At 35.5% G+C, this 15055-nt stretch overlaps 6 protein-coding genes and 1 pseudogene across 7 annotated transcripts; 5 read left to right on the forward strand and 2 right to left on the reverse strand.

Annotated features, from left to right (window-relative positions):
• Positions 1–399: 399 nt before the first annotated feature.
• On the reverse strand, positions 400–1865 carry fbxa-195 (annotated as a pseudogene). Its single transcript has 2 exons — positions 1782–1865; positions 400–1490 (listed from the first exon to the last, which is right to left on the reverse strand). Coding segments are annotated over exons 1-2 (1175 nt in total).
• Positions 1866–5265: 3400 nt separating this feature from the next.
• Positions 5266–7928, forward strand: R09B5.11 (Facilitated glucose transporter homolog). Its single transcript, NM_071012.8, has 7 exons — positions 5266–5354; positions 5403–5484; positions 5958–6136; positions 6189–6261; positions 6309–6897; positions 7219–7655; positions 7713–7928. Exons 1-7 carry the CDS (start codon positions 5317–5319, stop codon positions 7863–7865), a joined length of 1551 nt encoding a protein of 516 aa, NP_503413.2. The 5' UTR covers positions 5266–5316; the 3' UTR covers positions 7866–7928.
• Positions 7929–8402: 474 nt separating this feature from the next.
• cnc-11 (CaeNaCin (Caenorhabditis bacteriocin)) lies at positions 8403–8978 on the forward strand. Its single transcript, NM_001083278.3, has 2 exons — positions 8403–8746; positions 8798–8978. Exons 1-2 carry the CDS (start codon positions 8686–8688, stop codon positions 8890–8892), a joined length of 156 nt encoding a protein of 51 aa, NP_001076747.1. The 5' UTR covers positions 8403–8685; the 3' UTR covers positions 8893–8978.
• A 1126-nt stretch (positions 8979–10104) lies between these two features.
• Positions 10105–10341, reverse strand: cnc-1 (CaeNaCin (Caenorhabditis bacteriocin); the record flags this gene model as incomplete). Its single annotated transcript, NM_071013.3, has 2 exons — positions 10105–10232; positions 10281–10341. The coding sequence occupies 2 exons, from the start codon at positions 10339–10341 to the stop codon at positions 10105–10107; spliced, it is 189 nt and encodes a 62-aa protein (NP_503414.1).
• Positions 10342–11441: 1100 nt separating this feature from the next.
• Positions 11442–11893, forward strand: cnc-5 (CaeNaCin (Caenorhabditis bacteriocin); the record flags this gene model as incomplete). The annotated part of the gene is made up of 2 exons (NM_071014.1): positions 11442–11502; positions 11748–11893. The coding sequence occupies 2 exons, from the start codon at positions 11442–11444 to the stop codon at positions 11891–11893; spliced, it is 207 nt and encodes a 68-aa protein (NP_503415.1).
• Positions 11894–13255: 1362 nt separating this feature from the next.
• cnc-4 (CaeNaCin (Caenorhabditis bacteriocin)) lies at positions 13256–13768 on the forward strand. The gene is made up of 2 exons (NM_071015.7): positions 13256–13386; positions 13465–13768. Exons 1-2 carry the CDS (start codon positions 13326–13328, stop codon positions 13602–13604), a joined length of 201 nt encoding a protein of 66 aa, NP_503416.1. The 5' UTR covers positions 13256–13325; the 3' UTR covers positions 13605–13768.
• Positions 13769–14064: 296 nt separating this feature from the next.
• Positions 14065–14853, forward strand: cnc-3 (CaeNaCin (Caenorhabditis bacteriocin)). Its single transcript, NM_071016.5, has 2 exons — positions 14065–14203; positions 14550–14853. The coding sequence occupies exons 1-2, from the start codon at positions 14146–14148 to the stop codon at positions 14738–14740; spliced, it is 249 nt and encodes an 82-aa protein (NP_503417.1). The 5' UTR covers positions 14065–14145; the 3' UTR covers positions 14741–14853.
• The last annotated feature ends 202 nt before the right edge of the window (positions 14854–15055 follow it).

The following is a 15055-nucleotide window of genomic DNA, read 5'->3' on the forward strand; positions in this document are numbered from 1 at the left end:
AAAAATGCCAGCTAATGCGAGTGCACCATATATTCCTCGGCATACCCCGGATAAAATCTCCTGATTACACGAGCTTTCTTACCATTTGATTCCATCTTAAATGTGCTTTCAAGTGACTGCGGGCTATGCAGAGTTTTCAATTTCACAATAAAATGAAAATTCAAGAAAACATTTTTTCGTCATCATAGTTCGGAGTTTTAAGTGATCTGAAAGAGAGCCAATATGACTGTTTCGATATGGCTGAAGTGGCTGAGTGGCTAACAGTCTTCTCTTTAAGCACAAAAAAAAATCAAAACTGAAAAAAAAAACCTATTGAAAAACTTAAGTATCAGTTTGAAATGCGATTCCTTTGAAATACTATTTATTTTTTGAGTCAAAAAAAAAGAGAAAGGAATTAAAGTTCAATTTTCACGAGTATTCTTTGCAATCTTCAAGTATGTCGGAGACACCACAACGGTGATGTCAGCGTCGCCGAGTTTAATGTTGACTCTGTGCACGGCCTCATTGACTTCCGGGACATCAGCCATCCCCTCTTCCTCGTCCTCGTCCTCCTCTTCCTCGTCCTCCTCGTCCTCCTCCTCCTCCGCCCCCACAGCCCCCACGAGCTCCTCCTCATGCCAATCGTCATCCAAATGAACTTCTGGACCATCGTCCTTGTTAATATCCATGTCACCCAAAACATCCACATCATCACGATGAATGTGCGTTCCGAAGATTTTTGCAGTTTCCATTGGGTCCGTGATGTTGGTACGGATCATCCCCATTGTGAAACTTGCGGATTCGAGAACGACCAGTAATTATTTTAAAATAATGTTTTTTCAACTTTTTATTGTTCACTCACATTTTTGATCTTTGCGACATCATCAGTGGAAAGGTGGATCACAGAAACGTCGAAGTGTGTCATGTGAAGAATAGCATCAATCGGAATGGAAACCGGAGAAGGCGAAAGCACTCTGATCTTTTTTAGATAAATCCAATGCTCCGCGTCGATGATTTGAGAGATATCCGAATCAGCAACATTGACATAAAGTCGTGTCAGGGTTCCTGGTGAGAAAGATTGCAAAATCGTTGCAATTTTATATCCCCTGAATCCAACGAACGAGATTTTAGCAACCTTCGAGTTCTCAACCTTCTTGAAGAATTTTTCCAGACAATTCCATCGTTCGGTCCTTTCTTCTTCGGTAAAATATCGTAAAGGTTTTATCCAGAATTCCAGGTACTCCAGCTGATGATTCGGATTGTTGAGCTGAATTCCGAGCTCTCTAACAGCTATTTCCGTATGGTCTCCATCGTCCTCTCTTTTCTTATACTCCGTTTCCGAAGATTTGTAAGAATATTCGATGATATTGTCCCAGTTATAGTCAACTTCGACATCGTCACTAAAGGTATTGGTGAAGACGCCGCTAACACTCAAGTTCATTTTAGTCGTTTTCTTAAAAGAGTTGTCGACAATTTGGCGGATTCCAGTAGAAACATTTCGAATTACTGATCTGAAATAAACTTCATTAAGCTTAGAATATTTGGCTTTGAAAAAGTAGTGGATGTGCGGAAATTACTGAAACTGACACAGTACGAGAAAATTTAGGTTAAGTGGCGGAATTTAGGAACATTTTTTTGGTAACGTTTTGATTCTCCAAAAATTAGTGTGATAAGTAGCTCGAAAACTTCGGCGCAAACTTTACTAAAGACTACATTAAGTTATTAAATATGTACACCACGTTTCAGTAGTTTCTCCAACGTAAACTACTCCTTTTCAAATACGAAACTGCTAGTTTACTCACCTCCTCTTAAAATCAAGCTCCCCAAAGACTCGCTCAACTAGGCCAAGTGGAAGATCGCAAAATTGCTTGCTCTTTGGGTCAAACCTGAAACATCTTTGATAAATTTTAAAGTGTTAAGCTTGACAGTTCGAAAAAAGAAGAGACGCAGACAAAAATTGTTCCCCGCAACGAAAACACGCCGACGCCACGTGGTAGCGTTTCTCAAATCTTCAGGTGAGACGGCAAAGTAAAAAATCGAAAATGAATGGAAATGTAGATTTCTTATCAGACACGCCTCACGTTTTTGTTGGATTTTATTTATTTATTTGTTTGTTTTTCCCCAAAAAGAGGACACGTGAAATAACAGAAATAACAAACGTTTCTTTGTTTTATAATTTCAAACATTTTTTCGTAAAGAACACTTGCTAACCTGATAAAAATTTGCCGAAACTCTGAAACGGAGGCGTGCGGCAAATCTCAAAGTTTGCCGAGCTCGGCAAAATCGGCAAATTCGGAAATTTGCCGTGCTTAACAAGCTCGGAAAAATCTGATTTTTTAAAATGTTTTTTGAAGCACCAAAACTACTGAATTCTTAACAAATATCTGGCTTCTGAATAAGTTTCGTGTAGTGTGTCTAGTTAAACATCAAAATAACTAATTTTTGTGCCATTTTACTAAATTTTTGGCGAAAAAATCAACAGTTTTGGTCAAAATTCGATTGTCAAATTTTTGGCGTGTGCGGCAAATTCGGCAAATCTACTTTTTTGAAATTTGCCGTGCTCGGCAAATTCGGCAAATTCGCCGACCTCGACAAACAGCAAATTCGGCAAGTTTGCCGCTCTGAAATTAGCCTAAAAATCGATTATTCAAAATTAATTTTAGCTTTGCTTTACGGGAAAATGTCGATTTTTTAAATTAATTTATTTTTAAATAGAAAGAACGATATTTCATTTTAAGTGACAAGCGGATTCGAAAATATATTGCTCATAATTGGTTGTAGGTGTTTAAAGTCTCAAAAAATCTTCAATTGAAAAAAGCGATTTTATCGAAAATTTCAAAAATTCATCTAGCTCAGTCGGTAACTTCTCGGGCATGTGGGTGGTTCTACAAACACGGTCACATTTTTATCAATAATTTTTTATAATTTTTTTTACAAACTTTTTACAAATAAAACTTCATATGATTTTCCCGTACTTTAAAAAATTGGAAAATTTGACCAACTGGAAAAGTCCTAAAATTTTCTAGAAACATGTGGACAGTTTTAGAATTTCCTAAAAAATTCTGGAAAGTTCTGAAAGATTCCGGAAAAACATTTTGGAATTTTGCAACATACAGCTTTTGACCAAACATTCCAATTTTTCTAAAATATGTTCCGTACTAGCTAGCATTCTTTGTTTGGTATTTTTTAACAGAAGTAAAAATTCTGATCAGTTTTATGAAAAAAAAAAAAGGACTTCCTGTAATTTTCCCGTATTTTTGGAATTTTTGAAAAATACAGCTTTCAGACAAATATTGCAATTTATTACAAATATATTCCGGACTAGCTAGCATACTTTGTTTTGTATTTTCTGGTAATACAAAACATAATTTTGAGTTCAGATATACATATGTTTTCTACGTTTACTTCCTTCTACATTTCCAACTGCTTTTTCATTTCAATTCACATCTAATGATGAATCGTCATCAAGTCTAACAGGAACATGGTCTCATTCTCTTCACAGCAACAGACGTCATTAAAATGAACCAGTCTCTGATTTCAATCTTTTCATTTTATTTTCGTATGAATCTCTAAATCTCCATATTATTTTCCAGTGAGTGTCTACTTTTCAAACCCACAATTTCATTAATACTTCATTTTTTGTCTAGCTTTGTCTAGAAATCAACTTTTTTTTGAGAGTTGAAGTTTTTGTAGTTTGATGATTTGAAATCATAATTTGCCTAGTTTGAATGTTGCCATTCACAGTTTGAAATCATGTGGTATAATTTTAAACCGGAACTGCAAAGCTTTGCATAATCTGGCTGACTGATTGAGTGAATTCTATTGTTTGTTTGTTTAAATTATTTCTGTTCCAATACAATTTGTGAAAAATGGATCAACATTTTCTTTTAAATGTTTTCACAAAAAATTGATCCAGTAAAAACATGATTTTATAAATATTTTTCAAGCTTATTATCATATTTGTTTCTGTTTTTTTTTTTTGAGTTTTGTTAGCATATTATTAGCCGGTGCTCCTTACGCCTTTCCCCAAAAATATTTCTTATACCACACAAGCCAGCGTGAGCTACCCCGAAATTTTTTTTTTTCACTATTTTTGAATTTGTTGCTTTTTTTTGGCACTTTTCGGACAATTTTCATGACTTTTTGTAGGGCTTGAGAATGTCTCATTTTGAGTTCTTTTTGTTTTTTCTGAATTCTTGAATTTTCTAGGACGTCTTTTTGCACTTTCCCCCGCCACGTCTAAGTCTGCAGTCTCACCTTAAGCCTAAGCCTAAGCTTAAGTTTAAGCCTAAGCCTAAGTATAAGCATAAGCCTAAGCCTAAACCTATACCTTTGCCTAAGCCTGAGCCTAAGCCAACAGAGTCCTGAGACGCAGCGTTTTTTTCTAATAAGAACCATATCGTTTTCGAAGATTTCCAATCATCTGTCCACGACGTGACAAATTTGACCATCTGTCGCAAGTCCTGATTGAATTCGACCTGACACTTATTATCAAAAACCCTAAAAAACCAGTTTTCCGTCTTTCACAAATGAAGACGTTACAAGAAAAAATATACTCACTTGGAAGTGATACAAATTACTTCCTTTTTGATACAAATTACTTCCGAGTTTTTATTTTCTTAAATTTGTTGATTTTTTGCACGTACTCTGAACGAGTGTTTCTGGGACGTCTTTTTGTTTTCTTTCCCCCGCCACGTCTTACTAAGTAAGGCTGAGCCTAAGCCTCATCTTAAGCCTAAGCCTAAGCCTAAGCCTAAGCCTATACCTAAAAGTAAACCAAAGTTCCTGTGCATAAATCGATTCCATACTGGAATTTTAATAATTTCCAGTAGATTTTTTTTGGAATTTTTGGCAACTGCCAATATCAGTTTGAAGAGGCACTCGAAAACCTTACTGAAAATGACTACAAAAAATCCGTCAAAAAATTTACATATTTCTCAATAATTTCATGAAGTGACCTTCAAAAATGTTTTAATTGTCTTCTACATTTTGATATTACTAGCCGGGATCCACACTGATGAAGTGGAAAAAGAAAAAAAATTGTAACCGGTTTTCAGTCTTCAGTACAGTACTACAATACACATTGTTAATTCACGTGGTTCTCAAAACCTGTGAAAACAAGAAAAAAATCTTGTCCCGTATCAGATGATTGATAATTTGATAACCACACCTGTCTGACACCTGCAATCGGCTGATCCTTCCTTCTTTGCCCCCGCTCATTTTTCAAAAGACAATTTTCCACTGAGACCCTTATCATTATATTCAATTTTTTTTTTTTGATTTCAGAACAAAGGCTAGACATTCTATACAAATATCGCAACTCTTTTGTGTTTATTTATGAACGCCGTTGTTGCCAGTCAAAATAAAAATGATAGGTACAAGTTGAAATGTATGTTTTTCTGAAAACCTTGTAATTTTTTCAGAAGCTTCAGTAATATGGAAAGCGAAAGCAGCAGTAATGTAGAAAAGTCTGAAAAAGAAAATCATCATCAGAGCTTGCCAGATGTAAGTTTGTTTTTTTCTTTCAACTTGTTAGGTGCCTATGGAAATTTAGCGTAAGAAATGAATTCACAATTGCACAGTATTGCATTTAGTTATGGACTGCATTTATTTTTTTATTAATTTTTCAATGCTCAAAAAACATAATTATTCCGACTGGACATGCATTTTTAAAGATGGGGTACCGAAATCAAGGAAATATTTTTAAATGACTCCAAAATTTTCCCTGATTCCAAATACCTAAGTTGAAAACTTCAAAAAAAAATTCCCTGATTTGGGCGCGCATTTGAAAAATCTCATGGGGACGCGAATAAAATTTTCGATTTCTCAAATATAAAACCATGGAAATTTTTTTGAATTTTTTCGCTTAGATATTCGGAATCAGGGGAAAGTATGTAGTCATTTTAAAATATTGCCCAGATTTCGGTACTTCGCCTTTAATGACCTAGCAGGCCTGACAAATAAATTTGAATTTTCAGGAAAACTGGACGCCCTTCCTCTTCTTTTGTATCTCATCAATAGCACTTGCATCATTTCAAGACGGGTTTCAAATAGGGTGCATTAATGCTCCGGGTCCCCTAATTATTGACTGGATCAAAAAGTGTCATTTCGAATTATTTGGAGAAGTTCTTTCACAGTACCAGGCTGATTTCATATGGTAAGCTAACTGTTCTATATATAAGCTGAAGTTCAACCTTTCATGTTTTTAGGTCAGTTGCCGTTTCCATGTTCTCTGTTGGTGGAATGTTTGGAAGTTTCTGTTCTGGTTTTCTTGCTGATAAAGTTAGTAAATTGAAAATGGTGACTTTAATTAAATGAATATATTTCAGTTCGGCAGAAAATCGACTCTACTCTATAACAATATTCTCGCTTTACTGGCAGCAGTTTGTCTTTCAACTTCAAAATTGTTCAACTTTTACCCAATGATCGTGTTTGGCCGGTTCCTTGTAGGACTAAACTGTGGTATCACATCTGGCCTGGTGCCAATGTTTCTTACCGAGTTGGCTCCAGCGAACCTACGTGGCAAATGTGGATCCTTTCACCAGTTGAATATATCTGTAGCGATAGTTCTCTCGCAAGCTCTTGGTCTTCCGCAGATTTTTGGAACACAAGTAGGATGGCCATACATTTTTGCATGTGTGGCTATTCCAACATTCCTGCAACTTGCGACGATTCCATTTTGCGTGGAATCTCCGAAATACTTGATCTCCAAGCTTAACGACAGAGAAGAAGCTCGTCGAATTTTAGAGAAACTGAGAGGGCACACAAAAGTCGACGAAGAGCTCGAGCACATGGTGCAGGAGACAATGGTAACTGTCGAGCCATTACATCAACCTGGATACGTGTCGTTGTTCAAGGGAGATAATCAGTGGCCAATGATTGTTTCCATTTTGATGATGTTCAGTCAGCAGTTTTCAGGTCAGTTATGTGTTTCGTTCAACTACAGGTGTTCAAGCTTATAACGGTGATTAGTTCAGCCAGTTGAGACTTTTTGCCCTAAAAAATGTGACGTCGGCACGTTGTTAACCATGCCAAATTAGTTGTAAACTATGCGTCTCTTCTCCCGCATTTTTTGTAGATCTACGTAGATCAAGCCGTAATAAGACACTCTGACACCACGTGCGGCGTGAGCCTACGCTCTCACATGAAAGCCTTGGTTTAAGTTGTAGCAAGGGCTCTTGCGCATACTACAAACTACGAAGCAAAATTTTTTGAACCTTATATGTATTCCATTTTCAGGAATCAGTGCCGTCACCTTCTACTCTACCCTCATTTTCAAAAGAAACGGTCTATCTGGAAATGAGCCAATGTACGCAACTGTTGGCTTTGGATGTATCAAGCTTATTGCCACGTTTGGATGTTTATTCCTAATAGATCATCCTAAATTTGGAAGAAAACGTCTTCATATCGCTGGATTGTCTGGAATGTGCATTTCATCCATTCTCATTGTGATCACTTTGACATTATCAAATGCCGGATACCACTGGGCGAGCTACATGAATGTGCTCTTCATTTTGTCATTTGTTGTCACATTCGCATTTGGGCCTGGGCCAATTCCATGGTTTTTCACATCAGAACTTTTCGACTCTGCGACACGTGGAAGAGCTGCTGCAGTGTCGGCCACGAGTAATTGGGTGGCCAATTGGATGGTTGGACTCACATTCTTGCCAATAAATGTGAGTGGAATCTTTAGAACTCAAGAGGAAGTGATTAAATTAAAATATGCATTTTAGAACATTATTCACCAGTACGCCTTCCTCATGTTCACTTTCTTCACCTTCACATTTGCCATTTTTACTTGGAAGTTTGTTCCGGAAACAAAAGGAAAATCACCGTCTGCTATTAGAAAAGAGTTGGCTTTCATGAGAAAACGGATATGTTCATAGTCGGGATTAGAATCAATCATGCTTTAACTAGACTGTTAATGTTAATAAAATTTGGGTAATTGTTTTCAAACCAACACCTTATACCTTCTGCACTCATGGCAACAGTCATTGCCAAACAATCAAAGTTCCCGCCAAAATTCGGAAAATAAATTCGGAAAGGTTGGCAGGCATGAAATAGGCACGTAGGCATGAAGGCGGGTCTTCGTACCATGAATTTACGGTACTGTTTTTTAAACACAAATAGCAAAATTTGTTGAATTTCTATTCGAAAATAACGAGTTTTAACTGAAAAAAAAACTGTTAAATTATTTTCTGAAAATTCCAGTCAATTAAACTTACAGTATAGCAACAATTTTTGTGCTTGGCAAGATCTACAAGAACCGGGAAATTAAGTTTTAAAACGTACTAAAAAATTTTACGACAATGTTAATGAAGAAAATGAAGAAAACTTTTGCAAATATGCCAGATTTTTTCTACAAAGAAATTTGTACATTCAAATGAAAAATCGAGAATTTTATTTTCAAGTATTTCAGTTTCAGGTTTAGTAAAATCTTTAAAAGTTATCAAATACCTCCTCTTCGCCAAATTATTTTCATCGACCAAAAATCCAATTAACGCTTTCCACTTAAGAATGCCATGTGTGTATGTTTTCGTAGTGTCTTCAAAGTAAACAAAATAGTTTAGCACCTGACATTGTTGTCAAAATGACGTCTTCTAGATATTTACACGACTCACGTCATCTGGAATTCAATATAAAAGAAAAGTCTAAAATTTTGAGAAGATAGTTCTAAACTCGATTTTCCTGTGTTTAGTCTTCAAAATGCTTCGTTTGATTATTCTTCTCCTAGTCGCCCTTCTCGCACTTTCTTCAGCCCAATATGGTGAGTTTTGCCTTTTAAAGTCTTTTTTCTATATAAAATTATACATTATAGGATATGGGTACAACTATGGCTACGGAGCACCAATGTATCCTGGATATGGTGGATATGGTGGAGGACTTCTCGGGCTTCTTATTGGAAAGAAGTAGGACGGAGAGAGGAATTATTTGCTGACTTTCTTTATTTGATTGTGATATAATGTACAGATTTTCGTAATAAATATTAACCCTGAAATTTTCGAAAACATAATTCAGAAGATCTTTGATAATTGATAACTTATTTAATAATTTGATAACTTTATGATAACTATATTATGATATCTATAATTTATGTTGACTATTGTTAATTATGATAACTATAATTGATAACGACTTTGATAATTTTTTTGCAGACGCTCAGAAATACTTGCTTGCGTGTCAGAGAATCGTGTAATCTCAGAATAACTTGTGGTTTTTTTGTTGAAACTTTGATAACTCATACACAGTTAATTTGCGATGGTCACACAATGTCTCACTCAGTCAGTGAAGCCTCCACAATGATATTTCTGCGAGGTTCCTAATGGGGCATTCTTAAAGGTGGAGTAGCGCCAGTGGAGAAATGCACTTATAATGATCCAAAACAACCGAATATCATAATAAAACACTCCAAAAGTATTTAGATTTGTCATAATTTCCGATCAGAGGAATGGTGGTTCTCCTAACAGGGGAAGGATCTCGAAGAGTCCTCAGAAATCTGTTACGTAATAACGTATGTTTGATAGATGATGATTACAGATAATTACTCCAAAGAAATTAGCTGTTTTAGAGCAAGCTCCTTCCCCTGTTAGGGGAACCACCATTTTTTTCAGAACTACCTACATTTTCTCAAAAACTAGACATGGAAAAATTTTAAAAATATGTTAGTATTGTAACCAGACATCTAATTATCAGAATGGTAAATTTTTAAAAAAAGTTGTGGACCCAGTGGTCAGTTAGAGGACTTTTCTTGGCACAAGATATACATACTTTGTCGTAGTTTTTCTCTATTACAAAATGTGTTGTTCTAGTTTATTTTTTATGTCTTCCTTGAAAATGAAAAACTGAAACAAAGCTGAAAGTTGGCTGATTTAAAACAGCTAAAATCCATAAAAAACTCAAAAAATGCCACGTGTCACGCAATGGTTAAGAATGAGTTAATTCTTGGAACATGTTTTTTTGATTTTTTTGTTAAAAAATCCACACCGTTCTCAATTATCATTCTCAAGCTATTTTTGAAACACTGGAAAATAATTTGAAACTCTGTGTATTTTTGTCTGTTATGAAAATTATTTATTGTATTTATTGCATTTACATGCAAATATTTTCAAAAAAAAAGAAACAATTTTACTTCTTCTTTCCAAGGAACATCCCGAGAAGACCACCTCCACCATATCCACCATTCATACCGTATCCTCCATACATTGGATATCCTCCATAACCACCGTAATTACCATATCCATATGAGTTATATCCTGTATAATTAATGTTTTTTTTGCAAACTTTTGAGTTTATAAACTAACCCCATTGCGCAGAGGAAATGGCGACAATGGCAACAAGAAGGATGATAATGAAACGTAGCATTTTTTGCATAGAATTCGAAAATATCTATTCCGAACCTCCTCTACACCGCTCATTTTATACTCTCGCTCATATGACGTTCCATCAAAACTTTGACGAATTGGAGGATCGTCAATACAGACAACATTGTCAGGCGCAGATTCTGAATTTTAGTTTCTGACTCATTTTCGGGAAGGAGGGGAAGAAGGTGAACGCCTTGTTATTGTTTGGATCTATGATTTGTTTTCATTTAATTAAAATTATTCAGAAAAATGGAAAACTAGTAGATCTAAAAAATTGACAGAACTCTGGAAAACACCTCGGACCTTGGACAAAAAGTGGGTAGATCGGCAGATCTCGAGACATCGTGGCGACACCAATCGTGGCGTAAATTGAAATTTCTTCAGAAAAATCTTGGCGGGAATTCAAATTTTTTAGAAAATTTTGGTGGGAGTTCAAATTTCTTCAGTAAAATTTTGGCGTATATTCAATTCTCTTCTGAAACATTTTTGCGGGGAACCAAACTTCTTCAAAAAAATTTTGCCGGGAATTAAAATTTCTTCCGAATAATGTTTGCGTACATATGATACACCTGTAACGCTTTATTCCACTTTTACGTTTGATTGGCAGTACTTGCTGCTTTACAAAAAGTACTATAATTGACAGGCACTAAAGTTTCAAACTGTTCAAAACTATCAAACTGGTTTTGCATATTTTTGTAAAGCTTGTGCTAAAGTTTCAATGAATTCAAAAAATTTGCTTATTGTGAGACAAAAACTATTAGGAATGTGATTAGCAGTAAACTTTGCCACGTAAAAAATTTTCTGAACTTCGAAAAAATGTTCGGCTTTGGTGTTTGGTGTCTTAATTTTGTTTTCCTACAGTTAATAGTTTCTAATATTTTAAATTTCCACAAAATAAAACAAAGATCCGTACAAGGAGTCGCGTGTTTTTCTTATCATAAGAGATTAAGAATCAAATATGATTTGATGCACCTGAAAATATTGTCCGATGTTCGTCAAGTTTCAGATCAACGTCATCTTGGTAGTAGTACTATAAAAGCCCAGCTCAGTTATTTTCAATTCACTATCAGTTCAAATTTTGAATTGATTTAAATACAAAATATGCTTCGTTTTACCTGCATTCTTCTTCTAGCAATGCTCGCTCTTGCTTCTGCCCAATGGGGTAAGCTGTTATTCTTATAAACCACGTGTTGCCAGGCTGTCCCATTACGGTTTGATCTACAAAAAATGCGGGAATATTTTATCCAAAAATGTGACGTCAGCACGTTCTTAACCATGCAAAATCAGTTGAGAACTCTGCGTCTCTTCTCCCGGATTTTTTGTAAGTCTACATATATCAAGCCGAAATGAGAAATTCTGACACCACGTGATTAACTAAAGTTTGGAATTCAAATCAAAACTTTTCAGGATACAACTCATACGGTGGATATAATAGTTATGGTAATTATGGAGGGTATGGTGGAGGATACAATAATGGGTACGGGGTGAACGCTAATCTTGGCGTTGGTGGAAGAGGAGGTGGTCTTGTTGGAGGACTTCTTGGACGGAAATAAATAACTTTTTCGAATATTATTTTAAACTGTACCAACGTTATTTATAAAATCATTGATATTTTAAATTTTTTTGAGAATTTTAGCGCCGCTGTTATTTCTTGTCAAAAAAGTGATAGATATATATAATCGCGGCAAAGTGCATCGAACGTGATTAAAAATAATTGCCTTGTATCTTGAAAACTGTTCTTTAAACAATGGTCATAAGTATTTGTGTATAGACGTCCGTGGAACAAATGTTTATCAACTGATCAGTCAGATATCAAGTAGGCTTGTTTATTTGATAGGACATTTTGTGAACTGGAATCTAGTTTTGCAGATTTTTTCAAAATCAGAAGTGCGAAAATGATACATATATTCCATAAGTTCTCCAAAACAAAAAAGAAGCATTACTCTGGAAAAGAATGTCAAAACAGCTTGGTCACGTGGGACTAAATACACTCTTGCAAAACTGGGGAGTAATACTTAATGGTGGTGTAGTCAAATTTTTTATTGCCTTGTTAGACTCAAAATTGTCTGAAAACACTGAATTTCACATTGAAACTTCTTGAAAACTTCTCAAAAAAAAGTTATGATGGCTCAAAAAATGGCCGAAAATTAGTTAAAATTTGATGTTTGACCGACTTGGCAATGTCACAGTGGCTGGAAAATATTTTTTTTTTGAAATCGCCGAAATTTCACCGAATTCGGTCCGACTTTAAATGTACTTAAATTGAGTTGAAAACGCAAAATAATTAACTTATAATAGCCAAAAGTAGACGGTGATTTCAAAAGAATTTGGCTCAAGCCGCTGCGACTTTGACAAGTCGGTCAAATTAAAAAATTAAATGTTAACTAGTTTTAGGTCATTTTTTGAGCCGCCATAACTTTTTTTTGAGTTTTGTTGAAGAAGTTTCATAATGAATTTCGGAGTTTTTAGACAATTTCAAGTCTAATAAAGCAATTTTTAAAAACTTCGACCACACCACCTTTAACGCAAATTGAAAGGCCTGACCTTTCTGATTGATTGTCTTCCTGCGTATCATTTGGCGTAAATTCAGGGTTTCTGGAAGGTGTACAGTGCATATTCATGTATATTTTAGTCTCACTTCTGAGATTCTGAAAATTTCGATTGAAAAAATTCAGAATCAAGTAGTTTTGATTTTTTTTTTGTTTTTAAATATAATCTAATCGAGCTTTACAACGTGCTTTTCACGATGATTCATTTAAACTTTGGTACTTTCAGACAAAACAGGTGAATCTCTCACAAGAAGAAGTCTCATGTTGATGTTCGCCTTATCTTGATGCATCAACAAGGCGCCGCATCTTCCACCAAAATGACATCATCTAATTCGGCAAAGTTGTCACGTCATTTTTGAGAGTATTTAAGGGAAACGGTTTGAGGCTTAAAACAACAGTCTCATTTTGAACTGAACCTACTAAGTTGAACACAAAAATGCTTCGCTACATTCTCGTCCTTCTTGTCGCTATTATTGCCATGTCTTCTGCACAATGGGGTCAGTTTTTTTTTTTTGCTGGAATATTTATACTTTCATTTCAACTTATGCAAAACTGTCTAAATGGAAACTTTTCAGGCTACGGTCCATATGGCGGGTATGGTGGTGGATACCCTGGAATGTATGGCGGATACGGTATGCGTCCATATGGAATGTACGGTGGCTACGGAATGGGAATGTACCGCCCAGGGCTCCTCGGAATGCTCATTGGAAAGTAAATCGTCTTCTGGAAGGGAGCAAATGACACAGAGATCTCTCAGCTCAGTGATGATTCCGGTTTTTACATTCATTTTTCATTGTACATCATAAATAATTTTATTTTCATTTTTTTCATAATATTTCTTCATTAAAAATTATTCAAGGTTATAAATTTCATTAAAATGAGAAAAAAATAGGCGTCCTTGCCTACCTAAAAGCTTCAACTGATAGTGAGAAAACGTTAGCATTACTTATATCAAAAACCGACCAGTTTGTTCACAGTTTTAATTTTATAATTAGATCCCATCTGCGTTAAAATGCTAGCCTTTTTCACATCCATCCCCTCACACGCCCAGACAAAACCTGACACGAGATTTAATACCCTTTTTCTGTCAAATTAGGAAAAATCAAGACCATTGTTCATATGAAGAGACAGGAAGAAGGAGGAGGAGGATGGAGAAAAAGGAAGGATAGCCGGTCAGTTCGCCAAATCTTCTCGACGCGACATCTGCATCGCCGATAAATCGGTTTCATTTTTTATCCAACATACGTTTCAAGAAAATGCTACGTTCTGTTTTGGTAATCCTTGCTCTTTTGCATGCTTGCGTCGCTCAGTATGGTAAGTTTTATGTTAATTTTTTTCCAGGATAGAACCATTATTAAAACAATACATTCTAAGAATTTTTTTCAAGTAAATGTTTTTTTGGTAAGGTTCATTCTCAGAAGCTACAATGAACATTGACAAATCAGAATTCTTCTCTCTTGAATTACAAGAATTTATTTAGAGATTAAGATATTTTTGTATTTATGATGTATGTATGTAGTTTATAATGTATGTAGTGCAGTGGTTCTCGACGCCCCAATTACATCTCCATATACGTATATACTGAGTATTCATTAATCCAGCAAAAAAAATTACCAAACAATTGAAATTTTGAGTCTCTATGCATTCCAAGTTTTTTTAGGATACGGCCCAATGATGGGAGGATATGGACCAGGCATGATGGGCGGATACGGGCCAGGCATGATGGGAGGTTATGGGCCCGGAATGATGGGAGGTTATGGGCCCGGAATGATGGGCGGTTATGGTATGTCCCCAATGTACGGTGGATATGGAATGTACCGCCCGGGGCTTCTTGGAATGCTTCTTGGATAGGGAAGATCTCAGGAAAATCGATGGCGGGTCAAATGCGATACTGAGAAGTAATTAATAATAATTTTATTTTGATGAGTTTTATCGGTTTTCAATAAAAATTATTCGGTACCCAATAATGCTTAATATTATATTTTTTTAAAAACAGAATTCTGAATCAATGGTAGAACTGGATTTCCGTTCACCAAAAACATTTTAAAAAATTGATTTCCTATCAGTGTGTCTTCTGGCAGATCATTTTACAGTTAAGAGTTAAAAAAAGATAGAATTTAGTTAAAGGTGGAGTAGCGACAGTAGGAAAATTGTTAAAAACCACTC

The sequence above is a fragment of the Caenorhabditis elegans genome, chromosome V, assembly GCF_000002985.6.
Source record: "Caenorhabditis elegans chromosome V".
Taxonomy (NCBI): domain Eukaryota; kingdom Metazoa; phylum Nematoda; class Chromadorea; order Rhabditida; family Rhabditidae; genus Caenorhabditis; species Caenorhabditis elegans.